Source organism: Helianthus annuus, chromosome 17, assembly GCF_002127325.2.
Source record: "Helianthus annuus cultivar XRQ/B chromosome 17, HanXRQr2.0-SUNRISE, whole genome shotgun sequence".
NCBI lineage: Eukaryota > Viridiplantae > Streptophyta > Magnoliopsida > Asterales > Asteraceae > Helianthus > Helianthus annuus.
In genome coordinates this window covers 184,952,633-184,974,095 of record NC_035449.2, presented here as the reverse complement: position 1 = coordinate 184,974,095, position 21,463 = coordinate 184,952,633, and the positions used below count along the sequence as shown (strand labels likewise).

General features: G+C 37.9%; 1 protein-coding gene across 1 annotated transcript; it reads right to left on the bottom strand.

The window, feature by feature from the left end:
* Positions 1 to 19,554: 19,554 nt before the first annotated feature.
* On the bottom strand, positions 19,555 to 21,222 carry LOC110922934 (retrovirus-related Pol polyprotein from transposon RE1). The gene has a single exon (XM_035986377.1). The coding sequence runs from the start codon at positions 21,220 to 21,222 to the stop codon at positions 19,555 to 19,557; it is 1,668 nt and encodes a 555-aa protein (XP_035842270.1).
* Positions 21,223 to 21,463: the final 241 nt, after the last annotated feature.

Genomic DNA, 21,463 nt, shown 5'->3' with positions numbered 1-21,463 from the left:
GTAATGATCTTTGGAAGCGTAGCGACGTTTATCACAAAACCTTGGGACAAGATTTTTATCATAGAAATGATAGTCTTTGTCTAAGTGGTGTGAAATAAATCAAGCCATGACCGTCTTCAACGGCCACTACAACAACTTAAGGAACAACACATTGTTTGGAGGTTTCAAAAATACCTCCCGAAAATGGGCTCGGGTACCTTTAGCGGGACAATCGCCGTCCAATAGGTTTAAAAGTTGTTTCTCCACTAGTCGCTCAGATGCTTATACCAAGTCTGAGATCAACTTAAGCGAGGATGATTTTGAAATAGAGCGCCCATCTGGTAGAGATAAATCAAAAAAGATGGCGCGAAAATCATACACTACGGGTGATCAAAGAATCCCGTGTTAGTCAACATCGAGGATCAAATGACTACGTTCAATATCATTCAACAAGAAAGAAGCACCCAGAAAAGGAAGCCATCGAGATGTACAAGTAAAAGGAAAGGAAATCGGATATGAAATTTCTAACTATGAAGATCGATCACCTAGACGATGAAGAGATGGAAATATACAAGAAACGGAAAGAAGAAATAAAGAAAAAATACCGTACTTATTTTGGTGTTTTTAGCTTTCCTTTTGTTTTTAATTTATGTAGGGGCTGTTTGGTAGCCTCTTAATGACCATTCAGATGCTACCTCTTAATGGTTTAAAACCTCTGAATGAATAAGAGGTAATCTCAAGTCTGAATGGTTAAGAGGTAACCTCTGAATGGTAAATCATCACATGTCACATTCTTCTACATTTTCATTGGTAAAATTCTTAATGGTTCCATTAAGAGGTAGCCTCTTAATGACCATTCAGAGGCTATCAAACAGCCCCGTAGTTTATTTTGTTAAACATTCCATTTTATTAAAAAGCCCAACGGCTACCAAGGCCCAATGCCCAAGGGTCATAATTCTCTCGCTAGCATGCTCGCGGGACGTCACCATACAGACTGTCACTTGGGCATGTCAGTATGTTTGCGAGCCACTTCGTCAATGACGTGGCTCGCGTTGGGGGCTGTAAGTCCCGTTTAACCGGATCTTTCAATGATATCAAACAACCAATTGATTGTGCGGAATCCAATCAATTGGTGATTCAAGAACAAATCGAGAAATATGAAAAACGAACCGAAAATATGAAACGAAGAACAAACCGAATCACTTTTAACCACTTGCACACGATTCTATTACTTGAATAAGCAAAACCGTCTGGTACAAATGATCACCACCAACTCGAAACCTCTAGCTCTCTCTCTAGGAAATCTGTAACTATGAATGTCCAACCCTAAAACAAGTAGAAAACTTGTTTATATACTAACTTAAGCCCAAGTCCATACATGGGCTCCCCTTGGGCCTGCTTGGCCCACATGGCCTAAAGCTAGGCCCAAGTGACCTATAAAGGTCCACAACCTAATATAAACTAACCCGGTACGACCCAGTTCGTAACCATAGCCCGTTGTGCTAATTTGATGCGTCAGTCTCACACTTCAGGGCCTAACAATCTCCCCCTAGACTGATGCCATCAAATTGTCTTCATAACTTGAATTCAGCAACGTCTTCAACGAAATCTATGGTTGTCTCTAAGCTGCAGATGTTGTGGAAGTTTTTGACTTCTGAACTCTCAGCACTGGGTCTCTTTCTTCAAATCTTGTGGTTAGTTTCATATCAGGATCTCGATCAGCATTTGCTTGAAAATCTTGTCAAAAAGAATGTGAGAGGAGGATTCTCAGCAGCTCTTTTCTTCTTCAGTCTTTGTCTTTCAAGCAGGTTCACGGTACTTCTTCAAATGTACTTTCACTGTCAGACGGCTTTTCGTATCCGGTTCTTCTGACTCAGGTACATCTTGTTGTTGTGCTTCTTCAGGCTTCTTCAGCAACTAACAGCATCTCAGTCTTCATCAACCCCTGTTCTTGATTGAAATCAAGTTCTGCACATGCTCACAAACTCATAAGCAAACATTTCTTATGCGACAGGGAGAGTACCACATGAACACTAGGTACATGAAATTTCACGATTTAAATTCTTTTAACTTTTGATGATCAGTCAAATCTTCAAGAACGGTTATAATTTTTAATTTTAAGAAACAAATAAGCACTCTATTTTTTTTTTTGATTTTTGAATTTTTTATTTTTTGAATTTTTTTTTTTTAATTTTCAAAAACTAAAACAAATAAAAAAAACTCAAAATATAAACAACTACCATAATATACAATTACAATTGCAAATGGGATCAAAATTCGTTCTCAGGCAGACTAAAGAACACTTTTCAGTACGAGCCTAATCAAACTGGTCTATGCGATTGCCAATATGTTTGTCCACTTAAACTTTAACGACTCAACTTTCAATTTTCAACTTCGTGATATGATTAAGGTAATATTATACTATTATACCCGTGTGTCCCATTCCAAGGCATACCCTCGCGATCAAGGTAAGCACAACGATTCATCGTAGCAGGTGAGTATACTGATGTCATCCTTTAAGATATCCTGACTGTGCAGTCTGCATATAATCTGTTTTATCATGTTTTAATTTCTTAACAATAAACACCCAAATAAATACTAATCAAATCCCAGAAATATAAACAGCACACTCTATCATGCAAGTATCTTCCCTACCACATATTTCACAAGTCCAATCCAGATTTCTGAAATCTTAACTGGGAGTAGGTTGAGAAAAGAACAGAATAGATCTTTTGCAGAGATGATATAATATACAGATCAAATGAGTTTTTCTCAATTTGATATAGGTTTCTTGGGGTTTCTTTTGGGCACTAGAGGGCCTCTTTCGGGTGTATTAGATCTACAGCGCGACAACGTACAGCTAGGTCAGCATGTATCTGGATGCAGCAGAAGCTGTCGTTGCCTAGCACCTCCAGGTCAGCATATATCTGGATGCAGCAGAGGAGGTACACGACTTTTTCAGAGAAGATTTCAGAATCAGATCAAAATTGTGTGTATCGGGAAAACATACAAACATTCAAATAGAAATGAGCTAATTCCAAGTGACTTTCTTTCCTGGGGTCATGTACAATTTTAGTTCTAAGCAGAAGGACAACCAAGATATCCTCGGATGATTCAACAATATAAAGACCCGAAACCTCAGATGTTGGCTATCTATCAACGCAAGATTTAAGACCATAAAATCATACGCCGTTGGTATGTTACCCACATGATACATAGTTTATTATGTTTATATCACTTAGTATCTTTTATCATGTTGAGCGTCAAGCCTATCGACATATTGCAGTAGATCCTAGTCTTTTCAGCTATGGCACCTTACATGTGTTAGTCAAACCCTTTAACACGAATATTCATTTCACTTCCCATATCATGCAATTTTTCTTTTTGGTTTTTTCATTTTTCTAATGTTTTTGTATTTTTCTCATTTTCTCCCCCTAAACACTATATATGTCTCTCTCTCCCCCTAAATTTGTGCATAAATCTTGGATTTTTGCGCAAATTTACCCTTTACAAGAGAAAGGACACTTTATATACAAGGTTATAAACTAAGAAAAAGAGAGAAAAATATTTTTGTTTAACCGTTCTGTCATCAGATTGAAGACTAATCAAAATCAAATCAAAGTACTGAACTTAAACGGTACCTTTTGCTGATCATTTCTTACTTCTTTTATCTCCTCCAAAGGAAACATATCATCTGTAAAAAAATTTGAACTTTTTGCAACAGTGAAATGTTACCCGTTTTTATCTCTTGAACAACCGCTATCAACATTCCAGAGATTGTCAACAGCTCCTCCTTGGTTGTTCCTGAAAAGTAAGGAGATTAGTAAGACATGGGTACCCAGGCCATCGTGGTCCTGGGATTTCCTGAAGCATCAAAATAAGACACTTCTTTTAAACACAAGTCCCCTTTTGTTTCAAGGATTGGAGACGTTGCTGCTTTGAATTTGGGTTTCCAAATTTGTTTCGGCTTCACAAACGTATTTGTTGCCTTCGGTTGAGCAACTTTAACTGGTTCAGGTTTATGAGTTTTGAAAACAGATTTTTGTTCCTGAACAGCTTTGCGTTTGTTTTTAGCAGCGTTCCAATCCCCATCAGAAGGTTTAACCTTGGGATTCACATTCTTCATTGCCTTAGGTGAAGATACCTTCATTGGCTTAGAATGGTTGTTATCCTTAGGTGTAACCCTCTGATTTTGTACATAATAAGGTACGTAGGGACGATTTGTGCAATTTCTTGCAATGTGACCAGCAATGCCGCAATTGAAGCATGTTTGTCTCTTCACGTAGAAGGCATTCTGATCAGCTCCTGTAGCTCTTGCAGGCCCTGAAGGATGAACCGATCCTTTTTGTGCTTGTTTTTGTTGCACATTTCTTGCAGACGACGATGAATTTGGATGCCTATACTTGTCGTTTGCTGGGGCCTTCTGTGGTGGAGATTTCTTTTGATTCTTCTTGTTTTGATGAGACTGCAAGTTTTGTTCAGAAATCTCACCAGCCTTTCCAAAAACTTTGTTAGCATAGTCAAATGCATATTTTTCACATTTGCCATTAGTGACTGGCTTAACAAAAGTATTTTTCATATTACGGGCCCTTTGAGGACTATTGCTGCCCGTTGAGGACTGTGGAGAGCCTGCTTGTCTTTGATGCTGAGGCTTCTTCTTTCCGCGTCCTTTACCTGCTTGCTTCGGCTCTTGTTGCTTGATCTGAACCTTTTCATCAATGGCCGAAGGTTCGGATTGTTCAGCTTGCGCATTTGGAGCCTTGGTCACGTTAATCTTCGCTTCTTTCTTCATGTCGTCAGCTTTGACAGAATTGGAGAGTTCTGGTTTATCAGATGAAATACCAGAAAATTTAACAGAAACTTCAGCTGAAACATTTGTCGAACTTTTAGCACAAGACGGTTCTGCACATGACACTCTTGAGCTGAATTCAGTAGAATCAACTGATTCCAATTTCTCAGAATCAGCTGCTTCAGGTGATTCGCATTTGGAATCTGATGATTCAGCTGGCTCATTCGCTCTATTTGCCGATTCATTTTCCGTTACACAAGCATCAACGTTTTCGCCCAAATCATCAGGCCTGAGATTAATCACAGAGCGAAAAACTGAGTTAAAAATATCACACGTCGTAATAGAGTCTAGATTAGCTTCATTTATTAAATTTTCAGAAGCATTAGACTTTGATGCTTGTTCCTCCCTCGCTGCCCTTCCAACCGTCACGTCAACTACTTCATCTGCACATGTAGAAAAGGCATTAGAATCAATTGTACCCTTAGCAACAAAATTTATTGGAGGAGTCACTCGTTTATCAACAGGTCTGCTGTTGATTGATGACTTATCAGTTTTAGGACCATAAGTCATTTTACTTTCATTCAGCATCTCCTCCTCGGTCATAGGCAAGTAGGTATAATTGTTATTGTACGGAGGAGGAGCCTGATTATAACCCAAACCCGACCCTTTCTTTTTAGAATAAGCCAATTGTTGATCACAGAGATTCTTGACTAATTTACTGGAGGAATCAAATTTTTTAATATTTAACTCATTAATTTGATATTTATCCTGAACATCCTCCAGTTCCTTAGTTACCTCACACAATTTTTCTTTAACCATGATGAGTTGTGCCGTGGCTACACTAACATCGTCTTTGAGTTGGACGATATCCTTACGCTGAGCTTCGATTTTCTCTTTGAAAAGTTTTTCATTTTTCGTTAGAGTGAAATTTTTGCGTTTAATTTCATTATAATCTTCAATTAGCTCAGCGTTATGGATTCTATAGGCCTCAACTCGTTCCCTACATTCAGAAGTGCAAAAAACAGAAAGTACCTCTTCTTTGGTGAGACCCTTGACCGGAGCTGACAGAATTTGAGTCATGAAGGCGAAATTTTCAGCTGACGACTCCTCCTCCTGTGCAGCCTTCACATCGTCACTCACAGAAGCATTGCTGGCCATGAAAGCGATATTGCTTGGGGTGGCTTGATTCTCAGGAGCTGAAATGTTTAATCTTTCGATCTCTGAACTCCAGTCAAAAGGCGAATCAGGCTGAACCACCAAAGCTTGGGCCAATCCCACTTGTGGGCTTCCACTGTTGACACTATCAGCAGGCACACCAGTTGTAGTCACAAGGGCTCTTTCTCGATTTGGTGTAACAGGAGCAGCAGGCTGAGCTGGAGTTTGCTCATCATTCACCTTGGGTTTCGTACAGTTTCTAGCCAAATGACCCTGTTCATGACAATTATAACAACGATATTCAAACGGCATCTTTACGGGTCCTGTGAACTTAAGATTTTGCCATTTGTTTTTCCCTGTCTTCCTCACAAAGTTTTTAGCTCTAAAAGCCGCCATAGCCATCTGCCACGTGATATCCATTTCTTCCACATCCTCTGGATGAATTTGATCCAAATCATCCATGGAAAACTTAGGAGGGTCAAGATTTCCCGAAGCAAAGGCGTTCATGCAATTTATGACAGATGCTGCAATTTCAAGATTTTCCTTTGACTGCCTAGAGAAGAAGGCAACCATTTCATTGCTAGCAACAGAAACAGAAGGTGCAGCAGAAGTCTTTCCAGCACTTGCAGGGGAAGCTTGAGTGGAAGACCCTGAGTTGTAGACATTTGCTGAAGTGGGAGCTGGTTTAGTATTGCGAAACATTTGGAATCCTCCTTGAGACAGAAGAGCTGTATTGCTGTCACTGGATGCAGTGGGGGCTATAGAAAAACCGGCAGCCAGCATGCTGTTCTTGTAGTTAGTCTCTCTCTGCTTGTCATCCAATTCACAAGCTTTAATATGCGAGATCATCTCAGACAGGGTGCATCTTGCAAGATCTTTTGTTTTCTTTATCATAGCAACATGATGATCCCAGCTCTTGGGTAATGCATTGAGAAGTTGCCTATTTGTCGAAGCATTTGTGGTGTGAATTTCTTCCATTTGCATTTGAGTCACCAGCTTGACAAACCTTTGGATCTGATTATCCACTGTTTCACCATAAATATGGTTGAAGTTGTTGAAATTCTGTTGCAGCAAGTTCCTTCTGCTTTCTTTCATGTCCTCATTACCTTCATACACTTCCACCAGAGAGTCCCAAAGTTCCTTGGCAGATTTACAAGTGCGAAATCCCATAGCAATGTTTGGACCCAAACCCATGGTCAGATAAGAAAGAGCTCTATCATCTTCTTCAACAATAAGCACATCTTCTTCCGTGTATTGATCACGAGGCTTCTTTACTTTGACTTCAGGTTCAATAGGGCTTTCCATCATGATCTCTCTTGGTCCTCTCAATATGCTGCGCCATAGCTTGTAGTCTTTAACTTTCAGATGCTGTTCAAAGCGCCATTTCCACTCGGGAAAGTCATTAGCATCAGTTAAACGTGGAATACGCGTTGTGGTTCCTAGCTTTGAATCCAATTCTTGTTGCTGAGTTAAAGCAGACAATTCACTGTTGGTGGTTGACATTTTTAATAAATCAGTTAATTAATTGATTGATTTAATTAAGTCCAAGTCAACAGTCCAAAAGTCCGTTTCAATTTGTCGTTGCGAGTCGTAACTGGGTTGCGAGTGGAATGTGCGAGTCGTAATGAGGTGATTTCGAGTCGTAATGAGGTGTTTGCGAGTCGTAATCGTAGACGGTTGCGAGTCAGGTCAAACTTGAATGCGAGTCGTAACCAATATGGTTGCGAGTCGTAACAGGACAGGATGAGCCGAAACCGTGGTTGCGAGTGATGATCAAAAAGCTGGTTGCGAGTCGTAACTGGGCGAGATGAACCGAAACCAAGGCTGATTGCGAGTCGCAACTAAACCGTGATGAGCCGTAACTGGGAGATTGCGAGTCGGAACCTGCAAAACAGAAAGTGATAAGGACTGTTTACTCGCAATCCCGATTTTTCAGCAGTTTCCAAAATTCAAAGATTTGGTAATCTTTGAATCTGTTGAACCAATATCCCGAGATTTCAGCAAACACCGAGACTGAAATCAAACAGAACCAAAATCAGTAATTTTTCAAGGAATTTTCAGGAACAGTCGATGAACAGATCTGCATACACACTTCAACAAATCGAATCAGTAAAATATGAGATTCTTGAATCTGATTGATATCAAACCGAGCCTTTGAATGGCTTCAATGGCTCTGATACCAATTGTAAGTCCCGTTTAACCGGATCTTTCAATGATATCAAACAACCAATTGATTGTGCGGAATCCAATCAATTGGTGATTCAAGAACAAATCGAGAAATATGAAAAACGAACCGAAAATATGAAACGAAGAACAAACCGAATCACTTTTAACCACTTGCACACGATTCTATTACTTGAATAAGCAAAACCGTCTGGTACAAATGATCACCACCAACTCGAAACCTCTAGCTCTCTCTCTAGGAAATCTGTAACTATGAATGTCCAACCCTAAAACAAGTAGAAAACTTGTTTATATACTAACTTAAGCCCAAGTCCATACATGGGCTCCCCTTGGGCCTGCTTGGCCCACATGGCCTAAAGCTAGGCCCAAGTGACCTATAAAGGTCCACAACCTAATATAAACTAACCCGGTACGACCCAGTTCGTAACCATAGCCAGTTGTGCTAATTTGATGCGGAATAGAAGCAGGGAGCGACACCAAGCAAGGAACCGAGTTCCTACCGATCTTGTATCAGTCATCTTCAAGTTGAATGCAAGTTTGGTTTGTTTTGTTTTTCATTGTGTGTTATTTGATATATATGTTGTTTCTTGAATCACCTTTGTGTTTGGTTTCCGCACTCTCACAAAGTTAGATTGATATCATTGTGATCCTCACGGGTTTTACAGGGGCTCTCCTCTTCGACAACACGTAGTCTTAGTTGAAGAGAAAAAAAATCCTGTACTGTTTTTTTCATCCTAGTAAAATTTCACTTTTTATAACAAAAAAAATCATAAAAATGCTATGGATCTCAGAAAGGATTCAAAGAAACATGTTTGAGAAAAATATACAACAGAACAATTATAATTTACATAGCCACGCTATGGACCGAAATTCGGAAAGGATTCAAAGAAACATGTTTGAGAAAAATATATAAGACCGTATGTAGTGGTTCGGGTGAAAAATCTCTCACCCTTGGGTGTTGTCCGTCACGTGTCGTCCTAGTCAGCAAAGGGGCGTTTTTTCTAAAATGGGTGTAGTGGGGATGTGGGTATTATGTTAATTGGGGTGTAAAGAATTAAATAAATAAAAAAACCATGAAAAAATTGATTGGACAAAAAATAGGAAGATGAAGGGTTATTAGACAAACAAATGAGGGCAACGGCGTGAAAAATAACACGTCTCAACTGATTTGGACCAAAAAAGCCCAAAAAGGCGGAGGTGGTAGCGTGCTCTAGCGTTGTTGGGCAAAAAACGCACGAAATATACACCGGTACGGGTGGTCTAACAAATATAATTTACATAGCCACTATAGTTCTTACACTAAAAGGCCCATTACAAAACGTTTACTTATAAAGGGTGAGCTTGGTATGCTATCGGTACCAAACCAAAAGTACCCATAGCGTTTTTATGAAAGTTGGCACCGAATATCGTACCGAAAGGTATGGTGCCGGTTTCTTAGTTGAGTAGAGTGGCACCAATCTGCAAAGTGACACCTACAACAGCTACAAAATTCTTAAACAACAAAATAATTTATCGAATAACAAAATATGTGAACATCAAAATAATTCATAACAAAAAAAAAAAAAAGATGATCAAACATCTATTGTAAGTTCAACGTACTGTGAAAGACAACAAAAGGTCAAATAAAACCACAAAACAACCGTCCATCAAATAAAATTCATTTGAGTTTTCTTAAGCCTTGTCAATTGTCATTCACTCCTTACTCTTTTTCATTTTGTTATTGATGCAACTAGCTTCATACACAAAAAAAAAGAAGGAAATAAGATTAACACCCATTATAAATATAAAAAATTAATAGTCTACGTCTCTACGATTACCTATGGCAATGTCATCATCCCATACTATATATCGTCTACGTGATCCACAAGATTTTCTTGTTCAAGTGATGTTATTAAAGCATATCAACTTAATAAACTAGACGATACTTATCTTGGTAGCCATGATCCAAGGTCTTAGGTATAAGACCATGTGTAGTGGGACATTATAGGGCAAAAAAAAACACCCCCTCCCCCATTACATAGGGCATGATTTTTGAAAAAAAAAATTGGTGGGGCATTATATATAAAACGCCTAATTCAATTTGTGGAATGGTTGATTGGGTTTGACCCACCAATGAGAAAATAGTTTGCTTTTTTTTGTTTAAGGATTGGAAGGGGCATTATCAGGCATTATTCCCACTACGCCACTTTTGCAATAACGCCTCATGCTGACTGGACTGCCACGTATCGAATAATGCCCCATGGTAGCGGCATTATTTTGTTTAACCACTACACATGGTCTAAACAATGTTAGCATCTAAAGAAGCAACACTACCCTACCTGTGAATGATTAACTAGAGTAAAACAGCCATGCATGCATGCATCATACAGAAAAAACAAACTGAAGCATGCATGTGAAAGTAAGGAAGATAGGTTAGTTAGAATCTAGCTAACATACCTGAAGCATCTTCATACACTGAAGTAAGGTTAGCCTATGAATCTCAGACTGCTGTGACAAAGACAACTTGTCCCAACCTGGTGGCGGTGGCCTGCCAAATGGTCCACCAATAATCAGACCCTTTTGAACCATTTCTGAAATACTCATACCATTCACACGTCTTCCTTCATGCTCTTCTTCCCACGTGAAATCCTCAAACTCATCAATACCAAACTCAGCTTCACTGAAACGAGAGGAACTAGGGTTAAAAGAACGACGAGGGATTGGAGCAGCAGTGTTGTTGCCAGTCGCTTTGGTGGTTTTTTCGTTGTTGTCCGCTCGACGGCCGAAGCTTCTAGCTCTGTCGCTCATGGTGGTGGTGGTGGTGGAGGAGGAAACTAGAGACGTTGGAAGAAGATTTAAAAGTCAAGGGGTTGGGGGAATCAAAGGCCTGGGTGCCGATTAAATTTCTGTTTCAATAGTTTTGGAAGTTGGATAGTGTTTTGTGAGTTTCAATAATTATTTGAAGTGCATTCAACTAAGAATTTATTTCAAATTTATGGCAGTAAATTTGCACGCCAAAACCGAAGCCGGCCTATAATTTTAAGTTAATAGCAATGTTTTAAAAACAAGTTTTTTAAAAGAAATTTTTGTTACTGTTAAACAATATTACATTGTACGATATGGGTAACAGTCTTAATAGTGATAAAATATTAGAATGGAAGGCACTAGGTTAATTATCGAGAATGTGGAAAGTTGGTAAAAACTTTAATATCGTATTTTATTATAATAAAAAAACAAATTTTAAGATAATACAAACCGATTTAATGGTTTGAATTGTTATAACCAGATTTACCTTCGGTACATAAGACATACCGTATTCGAGTTTTATCAATCTTTATCGTACCGGGCCGGTGTCCGAAATCTGGTTTAAGCACTAGAACCGACCAGTTCATACCGGTATTTAAAACATTGGTTAATAGGTAACCAGTTTAACACTAATGCTAGATGGTGTGTGATAAAGCCTCAAGGGTCTTTATTGCGCCACATTAGTACCAATTATTTAGTTTTATTTGTTTAATAATATTAAATAAATAGGGTAAAACGACTAAAATACCCCTGGGTAACCATATTTAACCAAAAAAATAAACTGGTTGAGGTTAAAGGACATACCGTACCAAGATTTTGAAAAAATAAGTACAAAACCCGTTAATTTTAAAGGCAATGGACACCGCCTACAATTTGGTGTAAACAAAAAGGACAAAACTTCTAATTTACTCTTAAAAGAAAAAAATGTGACGTGTTAACGTACTCATGCCTCAAAGCGAAACCCATCCACTCACCTACCTTCTGGGGTTTAAGTTGGGGAGACCACACTACCTACATGGCAGACACGTGTCAACTCATGCTCCCAACCCAAGCCCCTCCACTCACCATAGTTTAAGACCATACGCTGTGGAAGGACCTGAAAATGGGGTGTTATGCGACATGTGGACGACACGTCAGCGCGTGTCAGAAAAATGGTGTGGTGCGGTAAGTGCAGTATCCGGTAACTAAAGATTAAGGGGAAGCCTGTAAGTGTATTAACCTGCAGATAGAGCTGGCATATCGTGTATACCCGTACACGATAAGATACGATACACGAAATCCCATACACGAACACGACACGATAACTTATCGTGTCATTTTTTTCAAACATGAACACGAACACGACACGATATACACAGAAATTACCTGTTAATACCTTTTAACACGACTGTTCGACTGTTATACACGAAAATTACCTGTTAATACCTGTTAACACGAACAAAAACACGAACATGACATGCTATCTGAGAGTTATAGAGGGAGTTTAGGGTTTTATTTATTTATTTATTTTTTTTTTTGAATTGAATAAGGAATGAAAATATAAAGAAATTAAGGAACCCACATGCACAGGGCTGATGAGTTTTATTTAATTTAATTTCTTATCGTGTACTAACGGGTATTAACAGGTAAATAGGCATTTAACCTGTTTATACACGAAAATTAACAGGTAATCTCATGTCTACCTGTTTGATACACGATACCTGTTAAGGCCATACACGATACCTGTTAACTTCGTGTAGGTTCGTGTCGTGTATTCGTGTAAAATTGCCAGCCCCACCTGCAGAGTAACGATGGCTTTATCAGTTCTGGTTAACCAAGTCAAAAGCATAGATGGTGTCCGAAGTATAAGGTTTAACTCGGAATAGTGGGTTCTGAGTTTGTCACTTTGTCTGAACTATACTACTGTTCCGAATTAGTTAGAGTAATTCGAAATATTGTTTTGTATGTATGTGTCCATAATAGGGTTAGAAGTATGTTGTTCAGTATTACTTGTATTGTATCCCGGGCAATGTGTTGTATGGGTTTGTGCTTCAGTCTATATCTATGCGTTGTATAGGTTAGATTAGGGCAGCTATTGAGAGATCTTTCAACAATTGTGTGTTCTAGAGAGAAAGTTTAGAGAGAGAAACCTAGTGTTTAGGTCTCTGTGACCTAAACCATCTTGTAGAGGATGTATATTTTTTCGATTATATAAATCTATGATGATTGATTGAATAAAAGAATTTCTTCTTCTACACTTTCTTTTATGTTTGTTGTTTTACGTCTCGATCAAGTGCAATGTTTGTGTTTGTCATCGATCCAAGGGGTCCCGGGGACTTTCAGGTGCAAAAATGGGAGGTGTGGAAAGGGGCGTTGAAGAGTGGCGTTATGCGACACGTGACACCTATTTAATATTATTATTTTATAATTAAAAATTATGTAAAACCAATTAAGAACAATAATATTAATTGAGTAAAAACATAAATTTAGAAAATTAATTAAATTAAAATTACATATTACATAAACTCATAAAATTACATAAACTTTAATCATCTCTTCGTTTTCATCAAGTTCGTATCATGAAACGCTCTAAATGTGTTCAACAATTTTTATAAAACTTTGTAAAAATTGGAAGATAATATATAGTTGGGAAGAGATAAATGGATGTTTGGGCGTGCGGTTTTAAAAAAAAATGGGGTGAGTATGTGATTATATATAGGGTTATTTATAAAAAATTATTAGGTCAAACTGACTGTTGAATAGCTAGTTTAAACCCACCAATAATAATGCTTCACATCGCTAGCCGATTGCCCTCAATGCTTGTGGATATCTTGAAGCCCAACACATAACACCGTTATACACGCTGGCCATGGGGTGGTTTGATAGACGTGGACTAACAACCACTTCAAAGTTCTATGCACACACCACATTGTCTAAGAATGGGTAATTGATACCTAACAATGACTACAAAATAGTCTTTAGCATCAAAATATTTCAATGTATAACAACAAAAACTTAAACATTAATATATTTCATAACAAAAGGAAGATGATCAAACATCTATTGTCAGTTCACTGTGAAAAGACAACGAAAGGTCAAATATTCCAAAAAAACAATCCTTCATCATTGTTGGATGCACAAAATAAAAAGATATGAAAACATTGCGCTCCATTTCATTTGAGCTTTCTTAAGCCGTGTTTGTCACGCATTCCTCTCTTTTTCATTTCGTTGTTGCGTTGCGTCAAGCTCTAAAAAAATAAAATAAAATAAAATAAGAACCGAATAAGGTTAACACCCATTATAGATAGATATAAAGAACTAGTAGTCTACAATTACATATGGCAATGGCGTCATCTTTTAACACATCGTCTACGTCGTTCACAAGTGATTTTCTTGTTCTAGTGATGTTATTAATACACATAACAACATTAGGTTGATGTTTTCACCTCTACTCCATTCAGAAAGATCCTTTTGAGTTCTCTTAGTTAATATATCTCATGCTATTTTTTAGGGTGTCCGGAGTGGGGGCGGCAAACCCACCCGGCACCGATCGGCAACCATTGCCGGCTCATTTGCCGCATGAGGTTTACCGAAAAAGAGGAAGAGTTCGGTGAGGGAACACCAATGCGGGGAAGAGAGTATGTGTGTGAGAGAGAGAGAGGATAGTGTGGGGTGGGGTCCATTCCAATCTCAACCAATCACAGTTTTTTCCTTATTTAAAAAAAAAAAAAAATAGTTTACCACTTCACCATTGTCTAAACCATTGCCAACACTTTAAGCATAGTTTACCACTTTGACATGACACACTCTCATTGGCTGATTTTTTAGTTTGCCACTCTCAAGTGTTTAACCACTCCTAACACCCTTATAAGTTGGTGAATGGTGTAAATGCATTATGGGGGACAATTGACATTTCATTTGAATTTTACCTGATCTTTATATGACATGTAACTGGAAACAGTTGTAATTAGAGTTATGAACTGATGTAATTAGTAACACACTTACACTTTTTATTTGCTTGCATGTTCTCATAATCTAATGAATAGCAATATAATTTATCTATCCAGGTTTTAATAAAATAAATTCAAATGTCCCAAAATGTAGTTACTAGTTACTACATTACAACAAAGAACATACTAACACCTCAGCTTGAAACATGTCTTAAGAGTACACTACTTCCAAATCTTATCATACGTACTTGATAAATATATAAAGTTGATCTTTAAAATTCTTTAAGGCCAACCTAATTTTATGCAGAAAAAGGCAAATACTGTTCCTAAATTTAGTAACAAACATAGGTTTTACTAATAAGCAGGCGCATCAACTATGTTATCTTCGTACATGTGCCTAATTAACTTTTTCAATTTTGTCATTGCATCCTTTAAATACAGACATCTATGCTCATAGTTGTTAATAGCGAGCATAGCGCTCGCTATAGCGAATAACGTGATGATGCAGGTAGCTATGTAATGATTATCATATATTGACTACAAAGCATGAAAATAGCGGTTGGATATTTAGGTTTTTTTGTTAAAATATAAATAGCAATAAAATATGCATACACAATGGGTGATTTTGGGTTGTTTCTTTAGATATACATAAAAAACAGTGTAGTTTGATAATTAAAAAATACACATAAAATATTTCTAAAATTTACTTCTAATATATCTATACATATAATAAAAGAAACCAATTAGAGGACACATGTCATTCATTGAAGTCATCTATTTTTTAATTTTCTCATCTCTATCTCCAACTTATTTATAATTAATATTATTTAAAAGATAATTATAATATAAAATTTAATATAATTTTAAACAATTCGTAGAGGAGATAATATAGTCTTTTGAAATATTTATTAGATTTCAAAATTATTTATCTTGGAATTAACAAAAGAGTTTAATGTTATTTTAGTCCCTGTAGTTTGGGTTATTTTGTCAGTTTAGTATAAAGATTTTATAATACACATGGTTTATAAAGATATAACAAGATATAACTTTTTATTGATTGGTATATAAAATTACATGTGGTCAACCCATACAATACATGAGTTTCTTAAAAATATAACATTTTTCATTATTTAATATATAAAATTAAATTTACTCAACACATACAATACACGGGGTTCTTAAAAATATAGTTTTTTTTATTATCTAATATATAAAATTACATTTATTCAACCCATGTAATAAACGAGATTTTTAAAGATATATTGTTTTATTATTTGGTATATAAAATTACATTTATTCAACCCGTGTAATAAACGGGGTTTTTAAAGATATTTTTTTTATTATTTGGTATAAAAAATTACATTTATTCAACCCATGTATTACACGGGGTTCTAATCTAGTTGCTAAACATAAAATAACACCCACTACTTTATCGCTATCGCTACTATAGGAACAATAGTTGGGTAAACTAGTTTAACTATAAACATGTAGAGTATTTTTCAAGAAAAACCCATGCATGCATCATACAGGAAAAACAAACTAGGTAAACTTTAACATGTGTAAGTAAAGAACATAAGTTAGTTAGAAACATATATCAAGATTCTTAAGAATCTGATCAAAGGTTTTCTTAGTAAGCTCAGTCTGCTCTGATAAAGACAATGTGTCCCAACCCGGTGTATAGCGAAGTTCTCCACCGATTCTCAGACCCCCACTGTTTGACCGATAAAAAGTAACCGGAGCCGGCCGAAACACAACCTCTTCATCACCCGTCCGTCTAGGGAGATCTTTCTATAAATTTTGGTAATCAGAGAGGTGTTGTTTTGGGAATAATTCTTCACACAATCTCATTCATCGAAAACAGTAATATACACAAAAAAGTCAAACTAAACTAGCATAAAACTAGCTAACTAACACCTACTAGAATGGACCTACCATGCCTACTTAAAAGATAAGATACAACAAAAAAAAATATAAAAGATAAATACGTAAATTCCAATACTCCCCCTCAAGTTGGAGCGTGTAGATTTTTAACGCCCAACTTGACCAGTAATGAGTTAAGATGTTGTGCTCCAAGCGGTTTCGTAAGCAAGTCTGCCACCTGGACATGATCTCCTTTGACTCCACCCGCTCTCGAACAAAATGACAATCCATTTCTATATGTTTTGTACGTTCATGGAATACCGGATTATTCGCTATGTGTCGGGCAGCCTCATTGTCGCAAAACAACGTAGTCGGGCCGTCTTGAACAGCCCCCAGTTCTGTTAACAACCATCGAACCCATAATACCTCACTGACAGTCGTCGCCATGGCCCGATATTCCGCCTCAGCCGAGGACCGTGAAACCACGGATTGCTTCTTTGATTTCCATGAAACGGGTGCACCTCCTACTAGTAATACGTACCCAGTTCTGGACCGTCGTGAGAATGGACAACCCAACCAATCTGAATCACAAAAAGTGACTAAATCTGTTCCTCCTTCCTTTGGTAACATGATGCCCTGGCCCAATGTTGTTTTGAGATATCTGAGTACGCGAATCGCCGCATCCCAATGGTTCTGTCGAGGGTCTGCCACAAACTGACTTAGCACATTAACGGAGTATGTGATGTCTGGTCTAGTTGCCTGCAAGTATAACAGACGTCCAACAAGTTTTCTGTATCGGCTAGCGTCTACCTTTTGTTCCTCTTCTCCTTTGCCCAACTTTAGATTTTGTTCCATGGGGATTGAACTAGGTCTACAGCCTTCAAGACCCATGTCATTAAGTATGTCCAAAGTGTATTTTCTTTGACTTAGGACCATACCTTCTTTTGTTCTTGAAACCTCGATTCCTAGAAAATACTTCAAATTTCCCAAGTCTTTTATGCTAAATTTCTTGTCAAGGTCTGACTTTGTCTTTTGAATCCAACTCGTATCATTTCCCACAAGTATAACATCATCTACATATATTAGGGCTGCAACATGTATCTCTTTGGATTTGTATGTGAACAATGAATAATCTACCTTTGACTGTTTGAATCCCAATTCTTGTAACGCAGCTGTAAACTTGTGGTACCAGTTTCGGGAAGCTTGCTTTAACCCGTAGATGGACTTTCTTAAACGACAAACTCTTGTTTCACCTTCGACTAAGAATCCTTGGGGTAGTTTCATGTAAACTTCTTCTTTGAGATCTCCATGAAGGAACGCATTATTGACGTCTAACTGATGTACGAACCAACCTCTTTTCACCGCCAATGTTAAAAGCGTTCTCATCGTTACTAACTTTGCAACAGGTGCAAAAGTGTCGTGATAATCAACACCTTCCATCTGTGTAAATCCTTTCGCAACGAGCCTCGCTTTGTATCTTTCGATCTCACCGTTTGGTTTATATTTTATTTTATAAACCCATTTAGAATCAATCGCTTTCTTTCCGATGGGTAGTGGTTCTAAGGTCCATGTTCCGTTTCGTTCAAGAGCTGCGATCTCTTTCTTCATGGCTTCGCACCAGTTGTTATCTTGTGAAGCTTGCTGAAAATTCTTAGGCTCATCATGTGAATCGATGGCCGAAAGAAAAGCCTTATGATCATTAGAAAATTTATCATATGAAATGTAGTGAGCTAAGGGATGTATAGTGGAGTTACCTTGATTGGAAGACGAGCTTGCATGGTCTACCGAAGGTGGGAGATTCACTGTGTAATCCTTTAAATGACCCGGTTGAGATTTAATCCTTGTGGCTCGAATGGTTCCTGTAGGTTGGGGACTCACATTCACATTTTCGCTTTCAGTAAGACTTTCTGTATAGGTATCACTATTATTTTCTTGAGTAGGTGTACTAGAGTTACTTAGGTCACTATTCCCAAACTCAAGTGGGCCCAGTTTATCATGTTGCAAACTAGCATTTGATTCTCCATGCTGGGTATTTTTTATGGAGTCATGCATGCCCACATTAGAATTTTCAACGTGGGACCCATATCCCCATTCTTCATGCATGATACCTTTCTCTTTTATAATTTTATTCATTTCATCTTCCACTCCAGTACATGTTTCTTTACTCATTTCCACTTGATCATGCCAATTTACAATATTTTCCTTTAGAAAAGGAAAAACATCTTCAATAAATTTTACATCCCTAGAAATTACCATCTTCTTTTGTTCTACATCATATATCTTGTAACCTTTTGTTCCCCGAGGATACCCTAAAAATACACCCGGTTTACCCCTTGGCTCAAATTTGTCACCTTTAGTGTCGGTATTTCGATAGTAGGCCAAACAACCAAATATTCTCATGTGTTCATAACTTGGCAACTTTCCCAATAATACTTCATAAGGCGTTTTATTTTCCACGGCCTTAGAAGGTATTCGGTTAATGATATAAGTTGCCGTTAGTATGCATTCACCCCAAAATTTGATTGGTAAATTCGCCTCAAAACGAAGAGCTCGAGCCATCTCAAGGAGGTGTCTATGTTTTCGTTCCACTACCCCGTTTTGTTGTGGGGTATGTGGACACGTGGTCTCTAAGGCAACTCCTTTTTGTTCATAAAATGACCTCATCCGATTCGATGTGAACTCACCTCCGTTGTCACTTCTAATTCGTTTTATTTTCTTTCCAAATTGTGTCTCTACCATGTTGTAAAACTCCAGCAAGTAGATACTTGCTTCACTTTTATGTTTAAGTAGATATACCCAAACCGCTCTACTGTAATCATCAACCAATGTAAGGAAATAATGTGCTCGTGATAATGAAGGTGTTCTATAGCCACCTCAAATGTCGCAATGTATCATGTCAAAACAAGCATCAGTTTTAATAGAACTATTTGGAAAAGGCAATCTAGTAAGCTTGGCTTGAATGCAAGAATCACAAAATTTATTTTCAGAATCAAAATCAACATCCTTGAGAAGGTTCATATGAGAAAGTTTTACATTTGACGAATGCCCTAATCTTTTGTGCCATATGTTGATAGTTACCGTCATTGCTTTCCTTTCTTCACATGCCTCCCCCATTCGGTATAGACCATTGATGCAATTACCCGCTCCAATCAAGTTCCTCTTGTTCAAGTCCTGTATTACAAAGAAATCAGGAAAAAATGTAACCGCACAATGCAAATCCTTCGTCAATCGTCTGACTGATATTAGGTTGCATTTGAAATTTGGCACAAATAAAACTCCTTTTATTTTAATCCCTCCTTTAAAATTCATCTCACCACATCCCTTCACAGGAACATGCTCTCCATTAGGGATGGTAACGGGTGGTTCGTTAGTTTTGGTTTCAATGTTTTCGAGCACCTCCCTTTGATGGGTCATGTGCTCGGTTGCCCCCGAATCTACTACCCAATTACCATATTGATTAATTCTACCTGCCATGTTTGCTGAAGGTGAAGGTTCTTCCTTTTCTTGATTTTTGTTTCCACCAAATAGCTTTAAAAACATCGCATATTGCTCATCCGTCATTCCTGGGACAGGGCTTGAGGTTGACTCAACCATCGCTGCCTTAGGCTTAGCACCGTCTTTCTTCCCTTTTCCCGGCCACCACTCGGGGTACCCAATACGCTTGAAACACCCATCACGATTGTGACCGTCTTTTCCGCAAAAGGTACAATGCTCATTTTTGTTAATTAAGCCGCTGCCCTTTTCTTGTTTCGACCAGATCCTTCGTTGCGTCTGACCTTCCTTCCGTGCGAACTGACTTGCCTGAAAGGCTGCATTCTCTACCGTTCCCTTTTTGTTGGTCGAAAGATTTCTCTGTTGTTCGTCTTCAGAAACCATATGGTACGCAGCACCAAGTGTTGGCGTTGGTTTCATAGCTAAGATTTGGGTCCGTATCACAGCAAAGTCAGCATCAAGACCCAACAAAAATTCATAAAGACGCTCCTTTTCCTTCAGTTCTACGAGCTTCTTTCCCACTTCACAAGAGCAACCATCGCAAGTGCACCGAGGTGTCGGTAGGACGGTGTTGATTTCGTCCCAAATACCTCGAAGTTTTGTGTAGTAAGCTGATACTGAAACACCATTTTGACGAGTCACATTGAGGGATTGCTTCAATTTGTAAGCCCTCGGGGCACTTTCTTTTCCAAATCTCTCGTTCAGGTCCTTCCATATCTCCGCAGAAGTGTTAGCATATTTAACACTTGTTCGTATCTCCTTCTCCATGGCTGTGGTAAGCCATCCCTTTATCATGGCGTCACACCTCATCCACGCCATGTACTCCTTGCTTGTCTTTTCTGGTTTCTTGAGGGTTCCATCAACGAACCCAATCTTGTTTTTGGCAAACAGAAAGTTTGTCATTTCCTGAATCCAATCACTGAAGTTTGAATCGGTCAGGCTATCATTAACATGCAGTTGTTTTGGGTAATCTGACGGGTGAAGGTAGTAGGGTGAGTTCGGGTTGATTTGATCAGCATCTTTTGATCCACTTCCTTGATCGATCGTCATAAAGGAAGCTGAATTAATGATCTTAATTTTGATAGATTTGCTCTGATACCATATAAATTTTGGTAATCAGAGAGGTGTTGTTTTGGGAATAATTCTTCACACAATCTCATTCATCGAAAACAGTAATATACACAAAAAAGTCAAACTAAACTAGCATAAAACTAGCTAACTAACACCTACTAGAATGGACCTACCATGCCTACTTAAAAGATAAGATACAACAAAAAAAAATATAAAAGAT